At 40.5% G+C, this 24,700-nt stretch overlaps 1 protein-coding gene across 3 annotated transcripts; it reads left to right on the top strand.

Moving 5' to 3' along the window:
• Window positions 1–625: 625 nt before the first annotated feature.
• Window positions 626–15,758, top strand: shoc2 (SHOC2 leucine rich repeat scaffold protein). 3 transcript variants are annotated; one of them, XM_030430206.1, is made up of 9 exons: window positions 626–718; window positions 7,493–8,559; window positions 9,000–9,137; window positions 9,299–9,429; window positions 9,714–9,902; window positions 10,619–10,741; window positions 11,268–11,405; window positions 12,029–12,146; window positions 13,574–15,758. In XM_030430206.1, exons 2-9 carry the CDS (start codon window positions 7,857–7,859, stop codon window positions 13,780–13,782), a joined length of 1,749 nt encoding a protein of 582 aa, XP_030286066.1. In that variant the 5' UTR covers window positions 626–718; window positions 7,493–7,856; the 3' UTR covers window positions 13,783–15,758. The 3 variants fall into 3 exon arrangements, with proteins under 3 accessions (XP_030286066.1, XP_030286074.1, XP_030286080.1); XM_030430214.1 differs by lacking the exon at window positions 626–718 and adding an exon at window positions 752–852; XM_030430220.1 differs by lacking the exon at window positions 626–718 and adding an exon at window positions 1,051–1,200.
• Window positions 15,759–24,700: the final 8,942 nt, after the last annotated feature.

The raw sequence follows: 24,700 nt of genomic DNA, 5'->3' as shown, positions 1-24,700 counted from the left end.
GTTATAGCTTTTATTTATCAGTGATGTTTTATAACAATGTGAACTTTTAATTATGACCTGCCAAGGGACCGCATATGTTAATTAGCTGTAAAATAACACAAATAAAACAAATACAATTTAATCTGTGCTCATCTTAAATCTGAGTTTGATGATCATGATTCTGGGGCAATAAAAAGCTTATTTTGGAGCCAATCATGGTGAAATATTCTATTTGCCCAGGTGTGGAGAGGAAACTTTCTCTCACTGAGGTCACTGAGGATGGACAGTGAAGTAGGTGTCCAACACTTACAGATATGAAATGAAAAAATATTTGCATGTTCATATATTCTGGGTTTTTTTCAATGAGGAAAGGGTAGATGTAGATTCTAAACAAGGTGATTGAAATTGAGGGTGAAATCACTGCAAACAAAAATGACTATTCCAAGGAGATTATAAATCTGGTAAGGCTTCAAGTAAAATTTAGAATGTGGGATTTTTCTGCCTATAATGGGGTATAATAATCAGTATTAATACAGAAATAAGCCCTTTACTTGCAAGTTATGTATGTAAATGAAGCCAATGTTTATCCAGGAATATGTGATTGTATTTCAAAGTCTCGTGATAACATTGGTTAGGCGTGCGAATGACGCAGTTTGGTGGCAGGGGAGGGAGGGGAGCAGAGCAGCAGTGTAGGAAAAGAGGAGGAAGCAGCAAGGATGGCGGAGTCACACCTCTGAAGGTAAAACAGTTATATTATCACATTAACAGTGGAGGTTTTCACCAACACTGCACGGTTACGCGTGGCTCCAGAGACAATACACTCGTCGGGCTCTTGTTACGGCGTGTGTGACGCTAAAGTGTCATTTTGCGGTGGTGAGTAGGAACGGACTCTTTTGTTCAGCTTCGGAATGGCCGCTGTTTTTCACAGTGTTTTCTTTTTTTCCTCGGCTAATATTCAATACGGGAACGGCGCTTAGACACTGTGTGAACAGTGAGTCCACACCTTATGTGTCTTCGGCGGCCGCTCTGCTGGGGTAACAACTGCCTCCACCGGCTGTTGTCTCCGGGTGTCTGCTGCCCGACTGCGCTCAGCTGGCTGCAGCAAGAGGTTTCCCCTCTCGGTCGAACTCACGGCGGACGGGTCGGTCCGCGTCCGACAGCCGCTCTGCTCGGGCCTACACACACAGTTAGCTCTGCCTGAGATGAGGCTAACTGCTGGATGTGAGTAAATATATCAGGGGAAACCTCGACACCAACTGCACCCTTTAATATGCGTAGCAATAGACGTTTGTTTTATTGTCTCATCCTGGTCGTGCTGCTTCTCTTCCTCGTTTGACTCAGAGGATCGCTCGCCAAAATACTGTTAGCTGCTCGGCTAACTTGCTCGCTCGCTGACGTTAGCGAGCTAGCAGTCTGGCACAACTGACGTTTGCTTTGCTGTTGACGTTTAGCTTAGCTGGTTTGATTTCCTGCCTTGTTGTCAGTCGTTTTAGTAGGCTCAGCCCGTGTGTTTTTCTCTTTTTTAAGATCGGTCGCTCGAGATACATAATGGCAATGTCTTCTTTCAGTCAGTTTCAAGGCTGGCTCTGCTAACATCAAACATTGTCAGCTTACGTGAGTTGGCTAACCATAGTTAGTTAGCTAGTTAATATGAGGTTAACAGTCACAACGTAACGTACAGCACGACTACTATCCGCGTAAAGGATTTTTTTTTCTCGCTCCAATTACCCTACTGTGGCACCAACCCTGGAAAGCTTTCCTTAGGTGTTCATATTATGTAAATTAATTAATGTCGAAAGGCGACTCGACTCCCCGACCTGGTGCCGTTTTGTCGGTAATCTGTTTCCAAGGATTTGTCATTGGCACACGTAGCCACCAAGCTAGCTGCGCCCTGTGGAGTGCTGTGTAGCAGCAATGCCTATCTTTAGCTGATAGCTGCCACCTCACCTCTGTTTTACTGTTTTCCCCACATTATTACAAGGATAAGCAATTAAACTGCTAGGCCAGGTCTAACTTAGTATACTTGGATGCTAGTGCACTGTCAAGCAATAATGCAGCAGCTAGCTTTCAGATATTCCCTGACTTTGTAACGTCATACCAGTGATTATTTGCTTTACACATACGTTTTATTGTTATTCCCCAATTAGCTAACATAAATGTATTCCTTATTTAATCCAAATGCACTGTAATGCATAAACACAAGCAGGAGGGCAGAAGCCGGCTAGCTATGCTTAGGCCTAAATGCACTGACATCATAAGATGGGCTCAAGATATCCTTAATGGAAACTTCATTAGTTTCTATGTGGGTTGTTAGTGCCATGAAGTCCAAGTGTTTAATAGCACTTGCTAGTAGTGTTATGTTAGTGTTGATGGACATGCATTAGCTATTCTCCAAAGCTGTATGACTTGAACTTTGTATTTTATATCAACTAAATAGGAAGTACTACATTAATGGGACTGTAAAAATGCTTGCAAGTTTTGTGAGTCCAGTTCACTTTCCTATTAGATTAACATTATCCAGTGGTTTTGACCAACATACACCACAGGGGAACCTTGCACAATGACCCCACACCCACAACTGATTGTCAACAGTTGAGAACAGAGCACCAATGAATAGTGCTTCTGATCAAAACACATTTAAATATATGGCCTCATAGCAATTTGGCCATATTCCTGCACATAAGTGGGTTGTTCACGTCTTCAATGTCCCTTTCCTTAATGTCTAGACTGTTTAGTCTGTCAAGCCATGACATTCAGGCACAACAAGTGGGCACTGCCTGAAACCTCGCCAGGGATGGAAAAGTGAAACTGAATATCATGAAACCCTGGTTCTGTGGTTTTCTAACAGAGCTATTAAACAGGGATTTTTGTCTTCCGTTCCTTCTTCTGAAGTCAGAGCTCCTTTGGTGACCTGAATATTGAATTGATGTGCTGTTTTGCAGACATCTATGCAATCATTTGAAAGATGCAACTAAGAGTATGCCCGCTTTGGTTTGGTTAATATTGTTACTATTTAAAATAGTACATTTTAACTAAAAAATGAACTTGCACAATTTGATGCAAAACTTTTCCTTTGCTTTCATTCTTTCTAGTAATGCGTCCATGCAGAAAACATAAAGTCTTTAAATTCAGAGACAGATCTATACAGATAATATTCATGTGTACTTTGTTATAAACAGAATAATGTTCCAGGGCATGGACACGGAGAGTACAACCATAAAAGGAAGTGGCTTGCACAGTTTGGATTAGAGGCCCCAGAAATTGAGCTGGCCTGGCTATTCTCATTTTGTGTTAATAATTATTTGTACACAGGTATGGCCATTACAGCTAGTGTTAGATGCACCCCCTTATCTATTACAGGCTGAAAGAGCAGTGAATACCTTTTTTTATTTACAGAACACACTGTCAAGCATTCTATCATGGAAGGGGTTCTGCCATTGACCCAACATTTCTTTTACCCAAAAGGTCATATGACCTGTTGTTGTGGGGCCTTCATGCTTTGAAGGCCACTTCTAAAGATTACTCTCAGCAGTCCTAACCTTTTCACTTAGCTCTGATCCGGAGCCAAACCTGCCTCTCTTTTTGCCACGGCTTAGCTTGTACAAGTGCAGGATAGCTTTGTACACTCGCAGAGGTACAACAGCAACAGAGACTAAACAGAGACAGGCCGCCAGGGACATTCTGGCTCAGTTTGATGCAAAGGGTTGTGTGTTTCGTCTGGATGTCATTGAGATGTAAATATTCAATGTGGTTGTGCTGTTGCAGACTTTATAGGGGACAGATAAATAGCTGAATGCATGTTTAGGTGGGGCTGTAGGCTTACAGTAATGTCAAAACCCGCTGGGCCGTGTTTGTTTAGTAGGAGTAAGGTGGTGTGAGGTTATGCTCAGTACATTCAACAGATTTGCTTTGACTGGCATAACACTCTCAATACCACATGACTCCTGGTACTGACTGACAACCAACCAAACCTGTTGAAGTTTTCTTTTTGTCTCATGTGTAACGAAGAGTACTTTCATGGAATTAGGGTTAGTTTTTATTTAAAATTGTACATAATGCTGGCTACATTGCACACTAAGCCTGCAGTTTGCCCATGTAATAATTAATTTACATGATAATTTTTTAAATATGTTTGCAGTGATTTGTATAGTAGCATGTAGTATTATGCATCTGTTGAGAGAGGAGTGTCGGTGTGGATTTGTCGAGGCAGAATGGCTTAGACAGTCGCTCTTTCTTTCCAGCATGTTGCAAAAACATCTTCAGCTGAGAGCTAAAAGTTATGGGTGTGGTTCACCTGTAACATGTCACAGAAATAGGTGCAAAACGAGGAAATTGCCAGAGGTATGTCCCTCCATGCATCAGTTGCTGCCAGATGTTGTCAATCTTTAGTATTTGACACTGTGTTGCGTTGGATTTAACAAACTCCCTTTCACAGCTGTGCAGTACAATTTTTTTGACTGCGCACACACTCAGTGCATTTACATGACACTTGAGAAAACCGAATTACTGAGGTAGTCCGACTATGATCGGATTTTTAAGATGCATGTATACACCTTAGTCTGACTAAAATCGGACCGGATCGGATTTCTCATAGTCGGATTAAAACACCTAGATTATTTGATTGATAGTCGCATTACTCCTGCCTGTATACGTTCCATCAAATCGGATCAGATTTTGCGTTCTGCACAGGCTCAAGATTTTTTTCCCGGGGCTGTGAGCTGGAAGTAGAAGGGCGGCGGCGGCGGTGGTGGCGGCGGCGGCGTCTTTCCTCCGAAATAACCGCAAGCAAGAGCGCCATTGTGCATCTAGTTTGTGTAATTATCATGTACACCATATACGACATGTACAAAGATGTAGCTTCGTCTTGCTCTTCATACTCAGGGTTCTCCCCAGACGGTGGAACAGCGGCGCTGCGCCGCTCTACCGCTCGGTCAGCGCCGCTATACTCCGCGCGTGACAGTGTCGAGCGTCCGTCCGTCCGTCCGTCCGTCCGTCCGTCCGTCCGCCGTCCCTCGGTTGACGGCTAGGAGCTCCCGGCTGACGGCGATGAGCGTCCGTCCGTCCCCCGGCTGACGGAGTTGATGACCGGCTGTCCATACGTCCGTGTCTCCCCCCCCGGACTGACGTTGACGAGCGGTCGCCCCCCCCCCCCCCCCCGACTGACGTTGACGAGCGGTCGCGCACCCCTCTCCCCCACCCCACCCCCTGGACAGACGGTGCGCCGCTATACAAAGAATTTCTGGGGAGAACCCTGATACTCCATCTTACTCGAATGCCGAGGCAGAGTTTGATGTTGCTGGTGACGAAAAGAGGTCAGCCGGAGGTGGCTCTATTACCACTAGTTAAAATGGGGACAGCGCCACCTATCGTACCGGGGTATGACATGCTCCGGCCAATAATTTGATTTTCTCACAGGCATGTATACTCGGACAATTGCAGTTGTCTGATTGAGTGGCATAGTTGAACAATGGCTGTAATCTGACTAAGCTGTACATGTAAACGTACTGACTGATTACCTTAGGAAACCAACAACCAGTCCCTCCAGAAAAACGCGATTATGCGATCGCATAATTCAATGCATAATCAGCCAAAGTCCGCATATTTATGCAGTGGCTGCATTTTTTTCAAATACACCGCACTTTCGCCGCATAAATTGCCGATTTCCGCGCAAAATATGCGGGGCTTGCATGATTTCATAATCCCCGCATCTTCGTTGCAAAAAAGTCACATATATCTTAGCAGAAAGTTGAAAAATGTTGCGTTTACTTCACACAAGAGCAGCCATTTTCCCCTGTTGCCATGGGAAAGTTATGAAGCGACGTAATTACGCGACGTGAACATCATCAAAAGCTGCAAACCCCGCGATGAAGCCATGAAGAAGCCCGCAAATCAGTCTCATTTGCCAAAAAAAATCATACTAGTTTCAAATACCTTACAGTTGTAAGTATATTAGTAGTATGTAAATTTACGTTACAGTAAGAGATTGCACTTTGTGCATTGGAAGCACTTATTTTAACAGAAGATGTCTGTTTTGTATCACTACCTCTGTAAAACAGGAAGCACATTTTATTTATTTTTTTAATGATTTTTTTCGGCATAGACACCTTTATTAAGCTGTAGACAGAGAGGAAATACGGGAAAGAGAGGGGGATGTGACATGCAGCAAATGACCTCCGGCCGGAATCGAACCGGGGTCGGCTGCGTATATGGCATGCGCTTTAACCACTCAACCACCTGCGCACCCACACATTTTATTTTTTTAAATATTTTATGTATTCATATTTACAGTAGTTGTAGCATATTCCTTTTGTAAAGCTACAGAACTTGTTTGACTCATCAATGACTTGTAAGTTTGAGCCATGTGTTTATTAAGGTCTGAAATAAAACAAGCTGAGAACTTAAATATTCCCAGCACTTTCTGTGATGTAGTATGCTGCTTATCATAGGAAGTAATAAGAAATGACTCTTTACTGTAAGGTAATAGCCTAGTGAGAACAGGGTATTGGGGGAATCACTTTTTTTTCTCTTTTTCGTCAAACCGCAATTTTGGCAAGTTCCCGCAATTTTTGCAAGTTCCTGCAATTTCATCGCATAAAATTGCATAAATATCCCGCATATTCCATCGCATTTTTTAAGAAAATGTGCCGCATAATCAAGGATTTTTGCCCGCAACAATCACAAAAAAACTCTGCATTTTTCTGGAAGGACTGAACATCGGCTCAATATTGCCAACACTGTTCACAAACGGTTGTCTGGATTGATGCTCATCTTGCGGAGGAACCCAACATATGCTGGATTTTTGGGGCAGATGACCGATGTTAATGAAAAAAATACAATTCTGAAAACAGATACCATGATGGTGACAGGAGATTATCAGTGGCACCAAGTCACTTTATTCACCAAATATTCTTAACAAGTCTGAACTATGCAGAATAGATACAGCTTAATTAACAGACACATTAGTAGATCTATTTAAGACAGTGTGCTTGACATTAAGCAGAACAATCAAACATTCACACTGTAACCAAATGTCATCTAGGGGGTAAGGCTTAAGACTGTGCAGTTAGCTTTTTAGTGAAAAAAAATGGGTTGAACTATTGACTATTATCAAAATAAAAATATGGCCAAGGAGCTGCAAAGTGGACCCTAGCAAAAATCGTTTTTATTATATTTTTTTCAGTGACATGACATGCAAAAATTACCATTCCCCCCTAAATTATGACTGATTCAGAATATCTCTTATATCTTTACATATAATGCAGCCCTAGTACAAACCCATCAAATCACATTATTGTAACTCTTAAAGCTGATGATTTTAAAAATCACAAATTTCATGCACTTGCCTACTTGGTCAGAGTGATCAGAATATGGAGCTGAAAATGAAAATGTCTGTTTTGGAATATGTTGGACTGACCACTCAGTTGTTTAAATTTGAAATGCTGAGAATGTTTAAGTGTCAAAATACAATATTAAATGTGACCAAAATGTATTTTTCTTTTCTTGTCCCAAACAGCAAGTCTTGGAGGGATTTAAACAACTTGATGACCTTTGCAGTCTGAAAGAACTTCTATCCGAGGGTCCTGGGATTGTATGCAGTTCAAACACTTAAGCATGTGGCCCATGGGTGCCACAATCCAGCTACTTCAAAGGATTTTTTCTCCCATGGCATTTTAACAAAGGAACAAAGTTTCAGTAGTATCCAAAAAACCTTTGGATCACAAGGCCTTTATTTCAAGGATAATCAAAATGTGTGGGCCTGCACAGGGATGTTTTCTTTAAAAGCCTTCTTGGCTGTCTGTGTCCCTTTTTTCCCGAATAAGTAACCTGACAAGAGAGACTCCCATGAGCAACTCTGCAGGAGGCCCGATAACGTCGACATGAGTAGTACTTTAGGCAAAGAAAAAGATTCGAAAGAAAAGGACCCCAAAGGTGGTCCTGCGGGGAAAGAAAGGGAAAAGGAGGCCAAGGCTCTAGCCGGCTTAGTCAAGGATGGTGGCAAAGAAACGAAGACCAAAGGGAAAGATGCCAAAGAAGGAAAGAAGGACACCAGCAGCTCAACACCGGGTGTTGCCTTCTCTGTTGACAATACGATAAAGCGGCCAAACCCTGCACCAGGTACGCGCAAGAAGTCCAGCAATGCCGAGGTGATCAAAGAGCTTAACAAGTGCCGGGAGGAGAACTCAATGAGACTAGATTTATCTAAACGGTCCATTCACATGCTGCCCACCTCCATTAAGGAGTTGACACAGCTGGCTGAACTCTACTTATACAGCAACAAGCTGCAGAGCCTGCCGGCCGAGGTGGGTTGCCTGTCAGGCCTGGTCACTTTGGCTCTGAGCGAGAACTCCCTGACCAGTTTGCCTGACTCCTTGGACTCCCTTAAGAAGCTTCGAATGCTCGACCTCCGGCACAACAAGCTGAGAGAGATACCAGCTGTTGTCTACCGGTTGACTTCACTTACCACGCTGTACCTGCGCTTCAACCGCATCACAACAGTGGAGAAGGACATCCGAAACCTATCCAAGCTCACCATGCTCAGCATCCGTGAGAACAAGATTAAACAGCTGCCCGCAGAGATAGGTGAGCAGAAACCTTTGTGGGATGTAGTCAACTACCTTTGTTTTTATAGCATTAAGCTTGTGTTTATTTCCATCCAAAGTGCTCATAATGTATTTTACACACCTGATTCTGTTCAGTACATCATTCTCTCAATGTGCTTGGCCCATAATGGGTGGCAAATAATAGGTGTGGTGAGCACACACCCTTCATCAACTCCATCAGTAATACAGATCTTGCTGTTTAAACTCACATGTGAATGAATGACTGAATGAATGAGTTCATGTGCTAATTGTCATGTAAGAGAGAATTCTGTGTATTAAACCGGGTTAGTTGTCCTTCTGCATGAATTCAACTCTGTATAAAGAGTGAATGAGATAAATGAGTGGATATCTTCAGGTCACTGAGAGCCCATTCATCTTGAAATGGCTAAATATCTGAATTTGGTGTTCAACTTTCTGTAGGGGAGCTTTGCAGCCTCATTACTCTGGATGTTGCCCACAACCAGTTGGAGCACCTACCGAAGGAGATTGGCAATTGCACACAGATAACCAACCTCGACTTGCAGCACAACGAGCTCTTAGACCTCCCAGAGACTATAGGTGATTTTCATTTTATGACTCAAAAGAAACACTTCTTGTGTCTTTGTTAACATAATATATGCCCTTTGTTTTCTTTTGTGACTGCTATTGCAATAGATCTGATAAAGGTTTCAAAGGTAAAAGAATTTTACTTAACATACATTATTCTTTTGTTGTTTCAGGCAATCTGGCAAGCATAAATCGCTTAGGTCTGAGATACAACAGATTGTCAGCCATTCCCAGATCATTAGCCAAATGTCGAGAACTGGAGGAGCTAAACCTTGAAAACAACAACATTTCAGTGTTGCCAGAGGTAAGTAGAACCAAAAAAAGAATTTAATTTTAAATATAATTGCTCCGTAACAACAAATAATCATAATAATAACACTAACATTAACATCAACCATTTCCTGCAAACAAATTCATTTTGGAGCCTTGAGCCCTCTGAACCTGTGCTGTAGAATGAACATTTATTTGAAATACCTGCTGAATTCTTGTCTTTGTCTAAGGCCTACTCGTGAATCCAGAGTAATTATCACAGCCTGTAGTGAGTCCTGATCCTGTGGTTTCTGTCATGTCTGTTTCTGCCATCATCAGGGCCTACTATCAAGTTTGGTCAACTTGACCAGTCTAACACTGGCGAGGAACTGCTTCCAGTCATACCCTGTGGGCGGACCATCCCAGTTTTCCACCATCTACTCCCTCAACATGGAGCACAACCGCATCAACAAGATCCCCTTTGGTATCTTCTCCAGGGCCAAAGTGTTAAGCAAGCTTAATATGAAGGTATTTTTACACGTCCGACTGTGAATTAGTTTGACACATTCTTAAGTCAAGTTCTGTTTAAATCATGAATCAACAGTTTTATTCTGTATTATTCAAGTCAGGTTTATAACATCATCACATGAAATTCATCTGTAATTAATACAGATTTTTGACTTAAAAAGCACTGTTGTTACTAGTACATTTACAGTTGTTCTGGTACATTCATGCTTTAAATTTTCCTGAAAGCCATTAGGGTTTGCACACTGACAGGACCCAGAAAGCTGAAGCGACTAAATGGGATTATTATTATCGTTTTATTTACACCTGTGCTTTTCCTACTGTGGAATGTCAAAACATATTCAGCAAATATTGAATATTGATAATAATAATCGAATTTGACTGTTTTGTCATAATATTCTTTCACATGATAACACAGAAGCTTTAAGTCGTTGAAAATTCACCTATTTGATCTCATTTATCTCAGCTTTTCAGAACTAATTTTGTCTGAAGATCATACTCGCCTTTAGTCAGACATATACAACCCTTAATGTGTTGTATGTCCACACTTAATGTAGTTTAGATTTGAATCTCCGCTGGAAACATTTTATGCTGGCGCCAGGTAACATAGCTGGCATAGTGCACCGCTTTTCTCAGCCACTCGAACAACACTGTTCTTGTGTTAAGCCTCTGAATTGTCACTTATCTTGCTAATAAAGGTATGCTATTGTCTTCTTCAGGACAACCAGTTAACATCTCTGCCACTGGACTTTGGCACATGGACTAGCATGGTTGAGCTGAACCTGGCCACCAATCAGCTTACAAAGATCCCGGAGGACGTCTGCGGTTTAGTCTCTCTGGAGGTGAGACCTGGATACAAACATTTTTGTAATTTTAGCCCGTCAGCGACGACTCCCGTGAAAAAAACATACAAGTTGTTTATTTGTTGCAACCATTAATAAGGGATTGGGTTGGAGTCATAATGTCCAAACATTACAACCTTTCTTATCTTATGGGCAAGTCTTTGAGGGCAATGGCTAGTGTAATTATCATAGATAGCAGTAGGGTTTGCTAAGCAACTCTTACTCATGGTGTTAAGTTTTATGTTTGGTTAAGTGTATATATGTCTGACTGTATGAACTGTCCCTGTCATGATCTGCAATCATGGCAAAAAGAAAACACCATTTTTTCTCAAGATGTGTTGGGACAACACAGCAGATACAGCATATTTTACTTCCAAATCCAAATTTCCCAATTCCATCGTGGATTATTTGACATCTTTAGAGAAGGTTGTAATAATTGTGCAACACGAGTGAACGCTTCATTGCTTGTCAAATGATGACAGACGTTTGGCTCTGTTTCTAACTGAAAAACATCTTTGTTTTACAGGTTTTAATATTGTCCAATAATCTTCTCAAGAAGTTACCACATGGTATTGGAAATCTGAGAAAGCTACGGGAGCTCGACTTGGAGGAGAACAAGTTGGAATGTCTACCTAACGAAATTGCTTATCTTAAAGATTTACAGGTACATTTTCTACAAACGCAGTTCTGTTATAATTTAGACTCTATGGTATTGGTTGTTGCACAGATTTGTCGTGTCTGGTTTGGATCTGTTGCAATGGGAAATGGAAACAACTACTGGAGATGCACTTTACATGATAATTTTATCCAGAAATTTTTCTTACTGCCCTTGTGTCATTTGATGAAGCTCATTTTCAGTTTATGGTTTAAGAGTCCTATATATGGATTAAAAAGAAAAAACACATAGGATTGCTGACTCCTGTAGTTGCATAATCAGAATTGTCATCAGCGTAATCATAAAATTTAGCCCTAGATTAGTGGGTTGAAAGATACTCTAAGTGATATAGTGTTGTTAAAACAAACAAAAGAAATGTAAATCCTTTAATATTTTGAAATCCCTGTTCTAAGGAACAGTTAATGGACACTTTACACATTTGATAATCAACATGAGGAATTAACAATGGTAGTATACATAACTAGCTGTTACATGCCTTGATTGTAATGACAACCAAATAGATATTTGAATTTCCATGGTATGCTTAGTAATTTAATCTAAGGTTTTGTATTTATACTATGTGTGTCTTTAAATGACATTATAAACTTCTTGTGTTCCTCCTCTCTCATTAGAAATTGGTGTTGACAAATAATCAGCTGACAACGTTACCCAGAGGCATCGGCCACCTCACCAACCTGACTCATCTTGGTTTGGGGGAGAACCTGCTGCAACACCTTCCGGAGGAGATTGGTAAGTTTACAACATCACGGCAGATTGTTTTGAAAACAGTCTCGAACATTGCAAATGATTCTCTTAAAAGTAATTCATTCTTAAAATGACCTTAAACTAATAAAACAACAGTAATACAAGTTATACTTACATTCAAAAGCTCATTATTTTGAATCTAAAACAGAAATTATTTAAGACACATTTTTCCAACAAGTTCTAAGTGCTGCGCATTATATATCTATATGCATTTAACTAGTCTTTTAGAATCAGGCAAAAGTTGTACAATTGTTTATTTTTAAGAGTGCAGTCAAGAAAATTTGATGCGCTGGTGCCACTCTTATTTCACAAATTAGTTGTAGCGTTTTTAAAATCAAATCTTAACATTGTTTCCATTATAAAAGCTAAATGTAACCATTAGGATTTAAGAGCTTAACCGTCCAACATGGCGAGACATGCTACTGCTGTGGTTAAGAGTTAAGCCAGAGATTAAAATGGGTTGAGAAGGAGGCTAAAGGTGGGTGTATTTTTAGAGTATTCAGACTGGACCCAGAATTGGACTATACCTGTGCCTTGTTGGTATTTAGATTTCCATTTAGTAGCCACTGCAGCCCAACACATGTTAGTATGTCAGTATAACATGTATACACATCATCACTAATAGTTTGTCATTTAAAAGTATCTGGTGTACCAGAGCCTTGAGGAGGAAGACCATGCCAGCCTCTTCATCATCCCCTCCAAAGCGTTAAGGAGTTCCCCTCGTGTGGTGCTGAGGTTTAGCTCCTCTAACAAAGTAGTCCACACCACAGTACATCTGGTTTTACACCATATCATGTCTTTTCAGGTGTAATACAAATAATTAATTTAGCAATTCAGCATACTCAGATACAGTTATTCTATAGACAGAGAATTAATCACCTACTATTTTGATAGTGGTTAAACTTTTAAGTCATTTTCTAATCAAAGATACCAAACATTCTGAGAGAATGTGCTGGTTTTCTTCATAAGATATGAATGTACATTGAATACTTTTGTTCTTTGGACTGATCGTCAGGGAAGAACAAGGAATTAGAAGATGTCACTTTTTTGACATTTCTTACAGTAAACAGTCAGATCCAGAGAAAGGCAGCTCTGCCTCTTTTGTAAGTTTTCTACCTTTTTAAGCAGAAGGGAATACAACAACCCCTTTTCTCCATTTTCTCTGGTCACATAGCACCAATTTTCAAAAAAATATTTTCGTCTTTTTGCAGCATAGACAGGGTCATCCCTCCAGCGGTGAAATTCTTCTTTAACTAGTGTTTCATTTATACTGAAACATCCTCAAAGCTCAATTGTTTTATTATTATCGTGACGGGCAGTTTTTATTCCAGAGTGTCATATTTTATTGCTCAGAGGTTTTTTATTTCAGACCCTGCTTTTCTAAGCTAACTGTATCTGACGTCTACCCTTAGGTACACTGGAGAACTTGGAGGAACTGTACCTCAACGACAACCCCAACCTGCACAGCCTCCCGTTCGAGCTGGCCCTCTGCAGCAAGCTGTCCATCATGAGCATCGAGAACTGTCCCCTCAGCCACCTGCCGCCCCAGATTGTCGCAGGAGGCCCCTCCTTCATTATCCAGTTCCTCAAGATGCAGGGACCATACCGTGCCATGGTCTGAGCCAAGAGCAGCTCAATCCCAGTCCTACGTAACTCCAAACCCTCCACTCGCTCTGCACCCGCTCGCCTGTCCGCCCCCATTATGTGTATCATACACTGTAAAGAAAACAGACTTGCCACAATCAGTGTCGGGGGCAAATACAAGGAGGAAGGAGGAGAAAACGTTTCTTTCACCACCCTTGGGCAGAAACAAGGCGTTTCTTTGGAGACTTGACTTCTGTCTTACTCCAGAGTTTATCACGGTCATTTCAGGACCCCAGCCACCCCCCTCATCTTTCATTCCCAATCATACAAGAGGAAAATATTTCCATCTCTTTGCCAAAACTGAAGATATATAAAGTTATATATATTGAGTAACTGTGAGCTAAGTGGCAAGTCTTTTAACCATATAAACCGTGCTCCCATTGCCAATGTATTTACAGTAATTACAAGCATCTATTATGTGAGCAAGGATACAATTGTATGCAAAAACAAACAAAAAAGTCTTTGGAACTTCACATTTACTGCTGCTGCTGTAATTTTAACTTTGTCATCCTGTTTTATTTTCTTTTGATATGCCCTCTTTTTTTACACCACCTTCACTCAAGATAACTTATGTTAATTGCTTCTTGACCACAGAGAACAAAGGTCTAATGATGGCGTGTTTATAATTTCTTTTTTGTATATTTTTTTTTTTTATCTTTTATGTTTAAAAAAAAAAAAACTGTGCCTATGTTTAGAGTGATCCAGTGGTTCATTTCTAAACACGATTGTCCATGAGAATACAAAGATATAAATTATTTCTATAATTCTTTTTTTATTACTGCTGTTTTTACTTTAGTTTTTTTTTTTCTTTTAGTGTTCCTTTGCTGTTGCATTAATCTGTCCAAGCAAGTGATATCAGTCATAAAATAGGATGATTGGAGATCTTTTTAACAAAAAGCAGCAGTAGTTGTTACAACATTGAGCTAGTTATGTAAACATATGAGAAATCCCAATCATACATGCTTGGAAAATTAAAAAGCAAGTTGGACTTTTCTCTGAAAGGGGCGGTGCTGCGACCCCCATCTGTAACGCTTTTGTGTGACAAAAAGGTATTGGAAAAAAGTCAAACATACGTAGGTGATGGGATAAATGATGGAGATGTTTTTTATACATGTATACAAATCCTGGTTGTTGCCTTGAGTGCAATTTTTAGTTATGTTTACTTATTTGAAATTATCTTCAGTGTTGGGCTGCAGAGCTGTCATTCAGTTGATCATCGACCAACATATCAAGCGTTTCTAAAAAGACGTTATCTGGGTCTCTGGAGCAAGTGATGAGTGTATCAGAGCTTCAAAAAAGGTTTGATAATAAAACATTGACAGGTAACACTTCCTTTTTTGTTAATATCCTTTATTTTCTGTGTTTTTTTTTTTAACAGGGTCTCCTCAGAATCGTACTTACATGATGGGAAATGTTCCCTTTGATTTAGATTTGTAATGTAATCCTTTTTTTTTTTTGTCCCACACTGTCCCAGCAATGCTGCTGCTCTTATGCACTTTTTTAAAACACATTGGCATCCTCGATCTTAAGAAAAAACACACAGTCGCCTCTCATTATTTTAGATGGGGGCATTTTGTTTCACAAAGAAGTATTTTATCTGTTAAACAAATGGTTTATCATGTAAATTTGTATCAATTAAATATAAATGTTGAATTTTAGAGTATACTAGTAACTTTGTTTGGGGAAGTTTTATCCTGTCAATCTTTAAATGAACTTGCTCTCTTGAACTGTAAAAGGGTCTGTGTGGCTTTGAGATGTTTTAAGATTCCCATATCCTGCTTTCTTAATCGCAAGAGAAATGGCTTATTGCAGTTCAGACCAGGATTGTTTATTTTAAATCAATTTACATTGAGTGTTTTATTTTTATTTTTTTTCCCAAATGATGAAATGTGTATTCAGTTAGTATTATTTCAAGTGACTGTACATTAAAAATCCCAACGAAAGGTAATCAAACCAAACATTTTTTTTTCCTTAAAAAAAAAATGTGTTGCATCCCAGCTCTATATTCAATCATGATTCTGTTTTGTATTGAAACGTGTGGGTCTACTTTTTTTGCAGCAGCAGCAGCTTGGTGTGTTTCAGTGCGCTGTGGTTTGGCCTCCTACACAAGGAGGCTGGAGTGATGAGAGTGCCACAGCTTATCTGGGGGTGGGGGACGTGCTGGGGGGGGGGGGGGGGGGGAGAGAGAAACGATGTACCGCTGCTTCTAATTTACCAGCAGAACCTGTTGCTGCTTTTTCGTGGACTGAAACATATGCTGTACAAGACAAGGGGGGGAGGGGAGAGAGAGGGAGGGTAGGTGGTGGGAAAAGATCCACTCCCAACACTGAGACAGACTTCACTTGGAAACCTGACGAGGGACAAATCCACTGACCTTTTCAACTTGGCGTCAGGCCCGGTGGGTTTTCTCACAGATCAAATCGTTCGGACACAACGATGAGACAACACAACAAGGTGCATATTTGAGCTTAACGCAGTTACAGTACAAGACTGTCGGAAAAAGACAAAAAAAAATTGTAAAAAGGGCTTTCTGTGTTCACGCTCAACAACACACCGGAGGCATTGCATTCCTGGGTTTTATATAAAAGCTTTGGAAGTTTCTTTTTTTTTGTGTGTATTTACTTTTAGCTGTAAACAATTGTGTGGAAAAATGCCTTCAACGAGTACTCAAAAGTGAGATGTGCATTAGGTATGCAGCGGGAGTGCTGTGACCCATTTTTACATTCAGTCTCTGTTTTTACTTTTTTCATGTGCCATTTTGCAAAGTTGGGAATGCCTGTGTATGAAGACGCAGAGGATGATGGGAGGTGTGGGGGGGTGGGGGGACCGTAGAGCATTTATCAGATCCTGGAATGTAGTTTTCATGCGTGTGGAGGAGGCTGGAGATCGCCGAGCGGCCCGTTCAGTTAGGGGTGTGACCGGGAGGATCAAAGTGAGGACGATGTACTGCAAACTGGTGCATCCAATATAATCGGAGTATAATTGGTGTTTATTTTTCTATCGTCTGTGATTTTAGTCACAGTAGTCAAAGTCATTTTGCTCTTTTTTTTCTTTCCTTCTTCTTTTCAGATCATACAACTCGTCTCTTTTCTTGCCTGGTTATTTTGTACAGGAAACAAGCATGTTGAACAGATTTGACATGATTTGTCTGGGTCAGAATCGGGCGTTTTTGCATAGAGGACTTCGATTTAGTGGCTAATTTGTGTATCTGCAAATGCTCCCTTTTTTGTATATTGCAAAGGGTATCGAAGCATTGTGTGGCAATGCTTATCCTACTTAATCTACATTGACAAGCAGCCTTAATGGTCTTTTTTTATGTGTTTGTTTGGCTATTCCTTGTGTCTATGGCCACTGACTGTACTTGATGACAAGCAACTGGTCATTACGATGTAAATTTGGGTCTAGTTTCTTTGTCTTATTTTTTCCTTTTACTCTGTACAGATTCTGACGTTATAGTAGACTCCGTATTACAAATCTGTAATGTGATGAGAGTTTTACAAAAAGACAAAGAGTGCAATGGAAAATAATGCCATTATGCTACCAAGTGGATGTGCATTAGCTTGCGTCTCACTTGTCTTTGGCATTAAAGGGGAATTCCACCAAAAACTGGCTTGCATTTTTTTATTCTGGCTTCTGCAACAGAGGATTATTGTTTTGTTTTTCGCAAATCATATCATGTTAGAGTCGAGATTTCAAGATGAGAGGAAACACAATTATGACACATCATTTTTAATAGTCTGATATAGTGTTTTTTTTTTATTTTTACAACGTTTATATCAGGTATTGTCCACTTTAGAGAGAAGGAATGAAACTCACATTTTCAGAAAAGGGCCGATGCTTGTTGGATCACATGTTCTTCATCCTCAGAGAACATCACTGCATAAATGTCCGCTTTTTGTAATCAAACCAAGTCCATTTTGGTGGAATGGCCCTTTAATGTTAAGCCGCCAGCGCTTTCTCTTATCTAAAACCCTGAATCCCACGGACACAGACACACACACACACCCGTGCTCTAGTATCTCCATACATTTACTTGACTGCCTTATGCGCACCAAGCAGAACCTTTATGACCGTTTGATTCCATCAACAAAGACAGATAATCACTTTTTCTTCTCTAATGTCAATAAAGGGATCTGGGTCCACAGATTGAGCAGGAGTTGAGAGAAACAAGGTTTTGGGTCAGTTGTCTCACGACTGGATGAGCAGATGCAGACATGACTACCTCTATGTGAGTCTTCATTGCTAACCACAGTGACCAAGATCCAGTCTGAGGCGTTTCTACCTGTGTACATACAAAGCCGCATGTTGGCAGCAGGAACTTGGAATTGGACCAGCAATTCAGCACCGATTTGTTTTTACCAAGCATCCTCCCGTCGTTTCTTTTTGGTTTCACGCCTTTTACTAAGTATTATTTGGCAAATGACAAAGAGGAAAAATACACAGATTTGTGTGCTTGGTTGTAAATGACAAACTTAATCAATGCCGCCCCATTGTAAGACAGTTATCCTGAAACCGACTAGTTGCAGAGTGCTACTCTGCAAATGAGTGAAAATGACCATGTTCGGTGATGTTCTGTATGTACATACATCTTTTTAACTGTAATAAACCGATAAATATTTACAAATTTATCATGTGTTGCGTGGATGTATGTCACCAAGGTTGACTGAAACACAGAACATTTTCAACAACAGGGTTTGTTTTGTTGAAGTTATCGGGTTCCTCATTTTTCATACTTACTGAAAGAGAAGTCGAGCGCACCTCTGCTAATATGGAAGCACATTTCCATCAGTTAAAGAAAACATTACACAAAATATTTCCATGGTATGCGATAAAAAAAGAAGTCAAAATTATGAGAAGATGGTGAAAATTGTGAGATAAAAAGTCTTAACTATGAGACAAAATATCAAATGTGAGATTAAAAAAGGCTGAACAGGTTTGGTTTGGTTTGAAGTTATCAGGTGGCTCCCGTTTAAAAACATCTTACTGATACGGAGGCCCATTTTCACCAGGTAAAGAAAAATGGATCTAAAAGGTGAATAGAGAGATAAGAAGACTAATTGGTGGATTTAACAGTCATTATTAGGAGATAAAAAGAAATGATGGTAGTCTACAAAGATGGACACAACAGGGAAAAAAACAAGACAGGCAGAGAAATATGATAAATTGTTATCACATTTATGGTGAAATAAATAAAGAACTAAATGAATAAGTACATCCTGTTATAGATTAGACTTAACAGTGTATTGCCTGACTTGCCGTCCTCACATTTCCATTATTAACAAAAACCCATAAACTAACACACACACACACACACACACACACACACACAAAAGAAAACAGGGAAAATGTACAGTGAGCACATTTATTAGTATCAAACGTTTTGCAGTCACTTCTCTGACAGGATGCATCACATGTTATCATTGCCATAATCTTGCTGAACTGCAGAAGCTGATACACTTACTGTCACTGTTGACACTTGCGGACATCCCCATCTTATTAATAATGTCGGTCTTTTCTGTACTGCAGCGTGCATTCAACATAACTAAATCAGGGTCGGTGGCAAAAACTGGCAAAATTACAGAAGCTGATAATCTAAATATGCCCCTAAAGATATACACTATCGATGATTAAAAAAAAAAAAAAAAATCCATATTCTTACCCGGGTGTAACCATCCACCGGTGTTGGACATGTTTTGTACAGCTGCTCTTGACGGTATTGTTGCAAATAATCATCTTCTTTTACTTTCACAAAATATTGTGCGGAGAACAAACTTACACATTCTCCTGAGAATCATATGTAGAAGCAAACAGATTGGCCCTCTCCTGCCTTTGTGTGTTTTATACCCATTGTATTATGTCAATACACAACTTTTGTTGCCTTTCCAAGGTTTCAGGTGTCGTGTCATTGTCTACCCTTCATTTCGAAAATCTACTCTTTTATTGGGGAGCTGAGGATGAGCTCAGGTGTTATTTTTCATGTATCAGAACATTTTAAATAAAGAGCAGAAGGCCACAGTTCAATACAGCTCGTTGGATGTGTGCTCTCGATGTGCTGAGCTCTCTCTGCTCCAGTGCAACACCGCCCCCTGCTGGTGAATTCAAGTCTTGATAATATCACAAGGTTGAGGCTGCCTGTGTGTCTCTAATCCTGACCGTATGATGATGATGATGATGATGATGTCGGCTATAACTTCACCATCTCGCAGTGGCTTCTGTCAGGCGTATGAACACGCGGTCTGGTGTTCATTATGAGGACCTGTGGATCATCTCTCCTGCTCGCCCTCTGCCCTCATCGCCAAAATGGGCTCTCACCCGTGGAAAAAACAAAGGTAGGTGAGGGAGAAAAGGGAAACCCTGTGCGCACAGATAACGACTTTACATGAAACCCAGCTCCTCACCCTCTGAGTTGTCCTCCCCTCTGTGCACATCCTGCTCTTCCTCCTGAAACGAGGCTCTTGCAGGAGACGACAGGTGTCACTGTATCCTTGCGCTTCGCCTGCGCCCTCATGCATCAACAAGACCGCTGTTTACCGCCAAACACATCCGTTCAGTTTTTCAGGCTTTTCCGGCTGACATGAGCTCTCTCTCTCTATCTCTAAGTGTGTGTGTGTGTGTGTGTGTGTGTGTGTGTGTGTCTCACAGGTGGGCGCTCTGAATATTCACTTGCCCTTCCTGCAGGGGACAGGTGTGAGTGACGTCACTCAGCGCAGTCACGCTCAGGTGTGTGTCCTGGAACTCACAGTGCAACTCATTTTATATAAAAACAAACAATCCTGTTTCAGTAACAGTGGCGGATGTTTGAGGGGCCGGGGCCAACAAGTGAGAGCGGGCTCCACATGTATACTGTGAGGGCGCAGCCTGCAGAGAGGCCTGGTGTATTTATAGTGAAGAGACAGCACTTGACCGCATTCCGTCCGCTGGAAGGACACCCAAAAGGGCACTTTCACGAGGGTTTTTTTTTTTTTTTTTTTTAACATGGTGGGTGATTGCCCCCCCCTTGAGTCCACCAGTGGTCACTGAGATCATCTTATTTTATTTTTTTTGTTCCCCAGATTGAATTATATGGTGTTTTATGGGTTGTCATTTCATCAAGTTATATGATGAATTTATTATTACCTGAAAAGACAAAATACTGGAAAAATATAAAAAAATACATTTATATTTGCTCAATTAAACTTGGAAATAAGCCGCAGGGATTTTTGAATGGGTTTACGGGTCGTTTAAAAGTTTTTCATGTTTTGTTTTCTATGACATAAAATACGTCAGTAAATACCCCACATGAGTATGAAAAGTTGGTTGCTAAGAAGTGGCTAAATGAGATTGCAGAGGTTACTTTGAAGATCTAATATGTATTTCCACATTTAAGAATGTCCTAACAAGGGCTGCCCAAAGTGGAGTTGTCCCACTATAAGGTTTGATTTGGCCCACCAGATTATTCTCGTGAAATAATTGACTAATTAATACAAAGAACATGCTCTTTTACTTTTGTGAGGTAAGTTGCTCCTTAAATATTTAGGATCCCTATTTATTTATTTATTTTTAAATCTGAGCACAGCAGGTGGAACGACACTTTTTGCAGGAAGTAAGTTAATTCGGGGAACTCAGATCCTGTGAGGCAATTAAAATATAATGAAGAGATTATTCTGTTTTAGGTCATAATCACAGTAGAGACAACAATTTAGATCAGACTCTGAAAACAGATTAATTGCTTTTCGCTTGGGGCTTCCATAGAGTAACATTTTGTATCTTAATACAGTACATGCTTTTGGAACGGTGGGTTTTTTATTTGTTCAGGTGTCGCTGTAACCTCAGGGGGAGAGGAAGAGTGATGAAGGAACACGAAAAACAAGACTAAGTGACTTTAAATCGTTACCTCGTCTGTGATCGTTTCGGTCCAGCCACGCAGATTTTCTATGCGGGGGCATGATCCCACACTGAGTTCTCTTTTGTTTTGTTTTGCTTAAGTGGCCTTTAGTGGCAGAAATTACATCAGGTGCATTTAAAAGCCAGGTTATCGAACTGAAGTAGAAACTGCCTTCAACAACATCTGAAAAAAGGGTGTTTTTTTACTCTTTATCTTATTTGTATTAATATAATCAATGAGATAGCAGCTGCATTCTTACAGCGCGACAGATGAAATACAGAACGTAAATTGCATAAAAACATGAAAGACGATATAACTTCAGAGACACATATTCAAGGCCAGACGGAGAAAAAACATATAAAGTAAACACAGATATGCTCAGCTTAGAAAAATGTAATGGAGTCAACGTCATTACAGAACTGGAGTGCACTTTGAGCCCGTGCTCCCACCGTGAGTCATGTACCAAACGTGACCACGACCAGCACAGACTGGCGAGGAGGCGGAGGAGCAGTGTACGCCGTGTCCCCACAGTTCCTCCAAACAGCTCCCTGAGTGATCCTCAGTCTACCAGAACACAAGCAGCGCGTCCGATTGTGTAAATGCGAGAGTCGCTGTTGGTTAAAAAAAGTTCCAGTAAAACTATGGGAACTTGAGAACATGATGAAATCTTAAGAAATGTCCCTGGGTTTTGTTAATTTGCTGACAGGATGCAAAAGGACCAACAGAGTCCCCCATCTGTAAGAACAGGGAAATAAATGAGTACACGAGGCTTTGTGGCTGTGACAAAACTGAGCCTGTTCACAAGAAAACATTTGTGTCGATGTTAAATTTAAGATTGTGTTAGCAACACTTACCAACAAAGGTGAGGAACTCTCCCTCTCACTCTCACAGGTTAGGTTCATAAAAGGTTTAATCATTTTTATCAACCAATATCTTGTTTTTAAAGGGTCAACATACACGCTGCAACTGTTGCATGTCCACCATCACCGACCACACCTTACTCATGTGCAGAGAGTCAACAAGGTGAAGCTTGTTTTTCGGGTGCATGACGTACATTTGACAGCTACACACGCTGGTGTGATCTGGTTAAACAGCACTGTCCAAACGACTGTCAGGCGAGGTCAAACATTTGCATTGTTCCAAATGTGACTCTAACAGACACGCATCAGGTTGTTAGGCTGTTTGCAGAGAAGACACGCGTTGCTTTTCTTTTTTTTTTTATCGTTACTCTCAAGGACACAAACTCCACCGTGCTTTAGAAAATGGTTGCATGAACCCACCTCGGTGATGCATTAGGAGAAGACGATTGAATGATTCGTGAGTGTCAAAACGAAATGGGGAGAATCCAACATCTGGACTTAACGTGACTGCATCTGTATTCATACAGTGGTCAGGTCAATCCTGATGGGTGCATTAACAAGTGGTTGACATGCACTGCCACGAGCTTTTGTGTCCTTGACATGCGGTTGAGATTAACTCCTTCATTGTGTTCCTCCTCCAGGATGTGCCTGTTCTTGTTTGAGAGGGCATGTTAGGGTGTGTTTCAGTTGGGTTTAGGGTATTTATTCATGTGTGGTTTATAAATGTTGTTATCAAAATATGTCAGTAGAAATTGATATATAAAAAAAAAGCTCCTCAGTGAATTCTCTCCCTGCTCATTAAACTCACACCGTTTGTGCAGTTTGAAGGCCTCAGATTGACATAATACACATGGAGGGATTGAGCTCCAAGACTCCCCAAAAAGAGGACATCATTTAGGATGAATAACAGTCTGCCACTGCTCCCCTGTCATATCTGTAAACACTAAAACACCCTGTCAGACGTTTCCTTGGGGCAAACCTTCACCAAACAGGTCCGTGAATCACTCTGCGCCCGACAAAGTATGTGGACTCCCACGTGAAGTGAAAAAGGTGGCTAAATAAATTGAGTTTGGACGAAGTCATAAAAGCGCTCTGTTGAGATCCACGTGGTGTGGCTCTGGATGCTGCTAAGCAACGGAGTCTAGCTGCTGCACTGCAAAAAATATCCTAAATATTAGGCCTGGTTTAAATCTTAATTTTTTGGTCTGAGAAGGCGAGCCTTTTTGTTTTCCAGCTCAGGGTCAGGACTCTTCTCGTCTCAAATAGCACATTAAGTGATACTGAACCTTCATCTCATGCACATGTTGTTATTTCAACCACTTTTTTTTTTTTAAAGATTTTTTTGGCATAGACACCTTTATTAAGCAGTAGACAGATATGAAATATGGGAGAGAGAGGGGGATGTGACATGCAGCAAAGGACCTCCGGCCGGATTTGAACCGGGGTCGGCTGCGTTTATGGCATGCGCTCTAACCACTCGACCACCTGCGCATTTCAACCACTTTTTAGTGGAAAAGTAAACTGAAGGTGAAGATATACAGATGTTACCTTCCTGAGGACCAGGGCCAGACTGAATAGACTAGATTACACTAGGCCTGTTGTAGTTTGTTGGGGGCCCCTACACACACATTTTTATATTAGGTAAAGAAATATTGACTTAACTGCTACATGATTATTATTATGCTCGTATAACTATGGTAACTCATCTATTTATATCTCGGTATTCAATTGGTTAGTTATGTATTTATATAGGAACATTTTAGCGCTGTTTTATAAATTTAATGCATGCATTTTTATTTATTCAAAAATGTGTGTATTGATTTTTAAATGGAAAACTTACATCTACAGACACTTTCCTTGGAGTAAAACACTAAGATACTTTTTCCTGTACACTGCTGCAAACATTGTGTATGTTTTAAAACTAACACAAAATTAACACAGAAATATGCGAACATTGAAATACAGTAATAACAGTACATTGTTTAAAGTTATATATTTTTAGATTTATTTATATGTTAAACATGTAATGTAAACAGTTGATGTGTTTCCCCCTTTTGTCTGCCCCCTAGTGGCAAGGAGGCTTCGGCTTGTACCTAAAATGTGCCTGTGCCTAGATCCAACCACGCTGCCGAAGCCCGCCATGTTAGGTCTATTTACCACATGACATTTTA

This window comes from Sparus aurata, chromosome 1 (genome assembly GCF_900880675.1).
Source record: "Sparus aurata chromosome 1, fSpaAur1.1, whole genome shotgun sequence".
NCBI lineage: Eukaryota > Metazoa > Chordata > Actinopteri > Spariformes > Sparidae > Sparus > Sparus aurata.
Note: the sequence above shows the minus strand (reverse complement) of the source record. Positions and strands in the feature narration are given on the sequence as shown.

Excerpts from the sequence above, each read along its gene's own strand:
- shoc2 (XM_030430206.1), top strand. The coding sequence starts at position 7,857 with ATGAGTAGTACTTTAGGCAAAGAAAAAGATTCGAAAGAAAAGGACCCC. Across the intron at positions 9,903-10,618 it reads TAAGCAAGCTTAATATGAAG|GACAACCAGTTAACATCTCT; the intron begins GTATTTTTACAC and ends TGTCTTCTTCAG. Across the intron at positions 12,147-13,573 it reads ACACCTTCCGGAGGAGATTG|GTACACTGGAGAACTTGGAG; the intron begins GTAAGTTTACAA and ends GTCTACCCTTAG.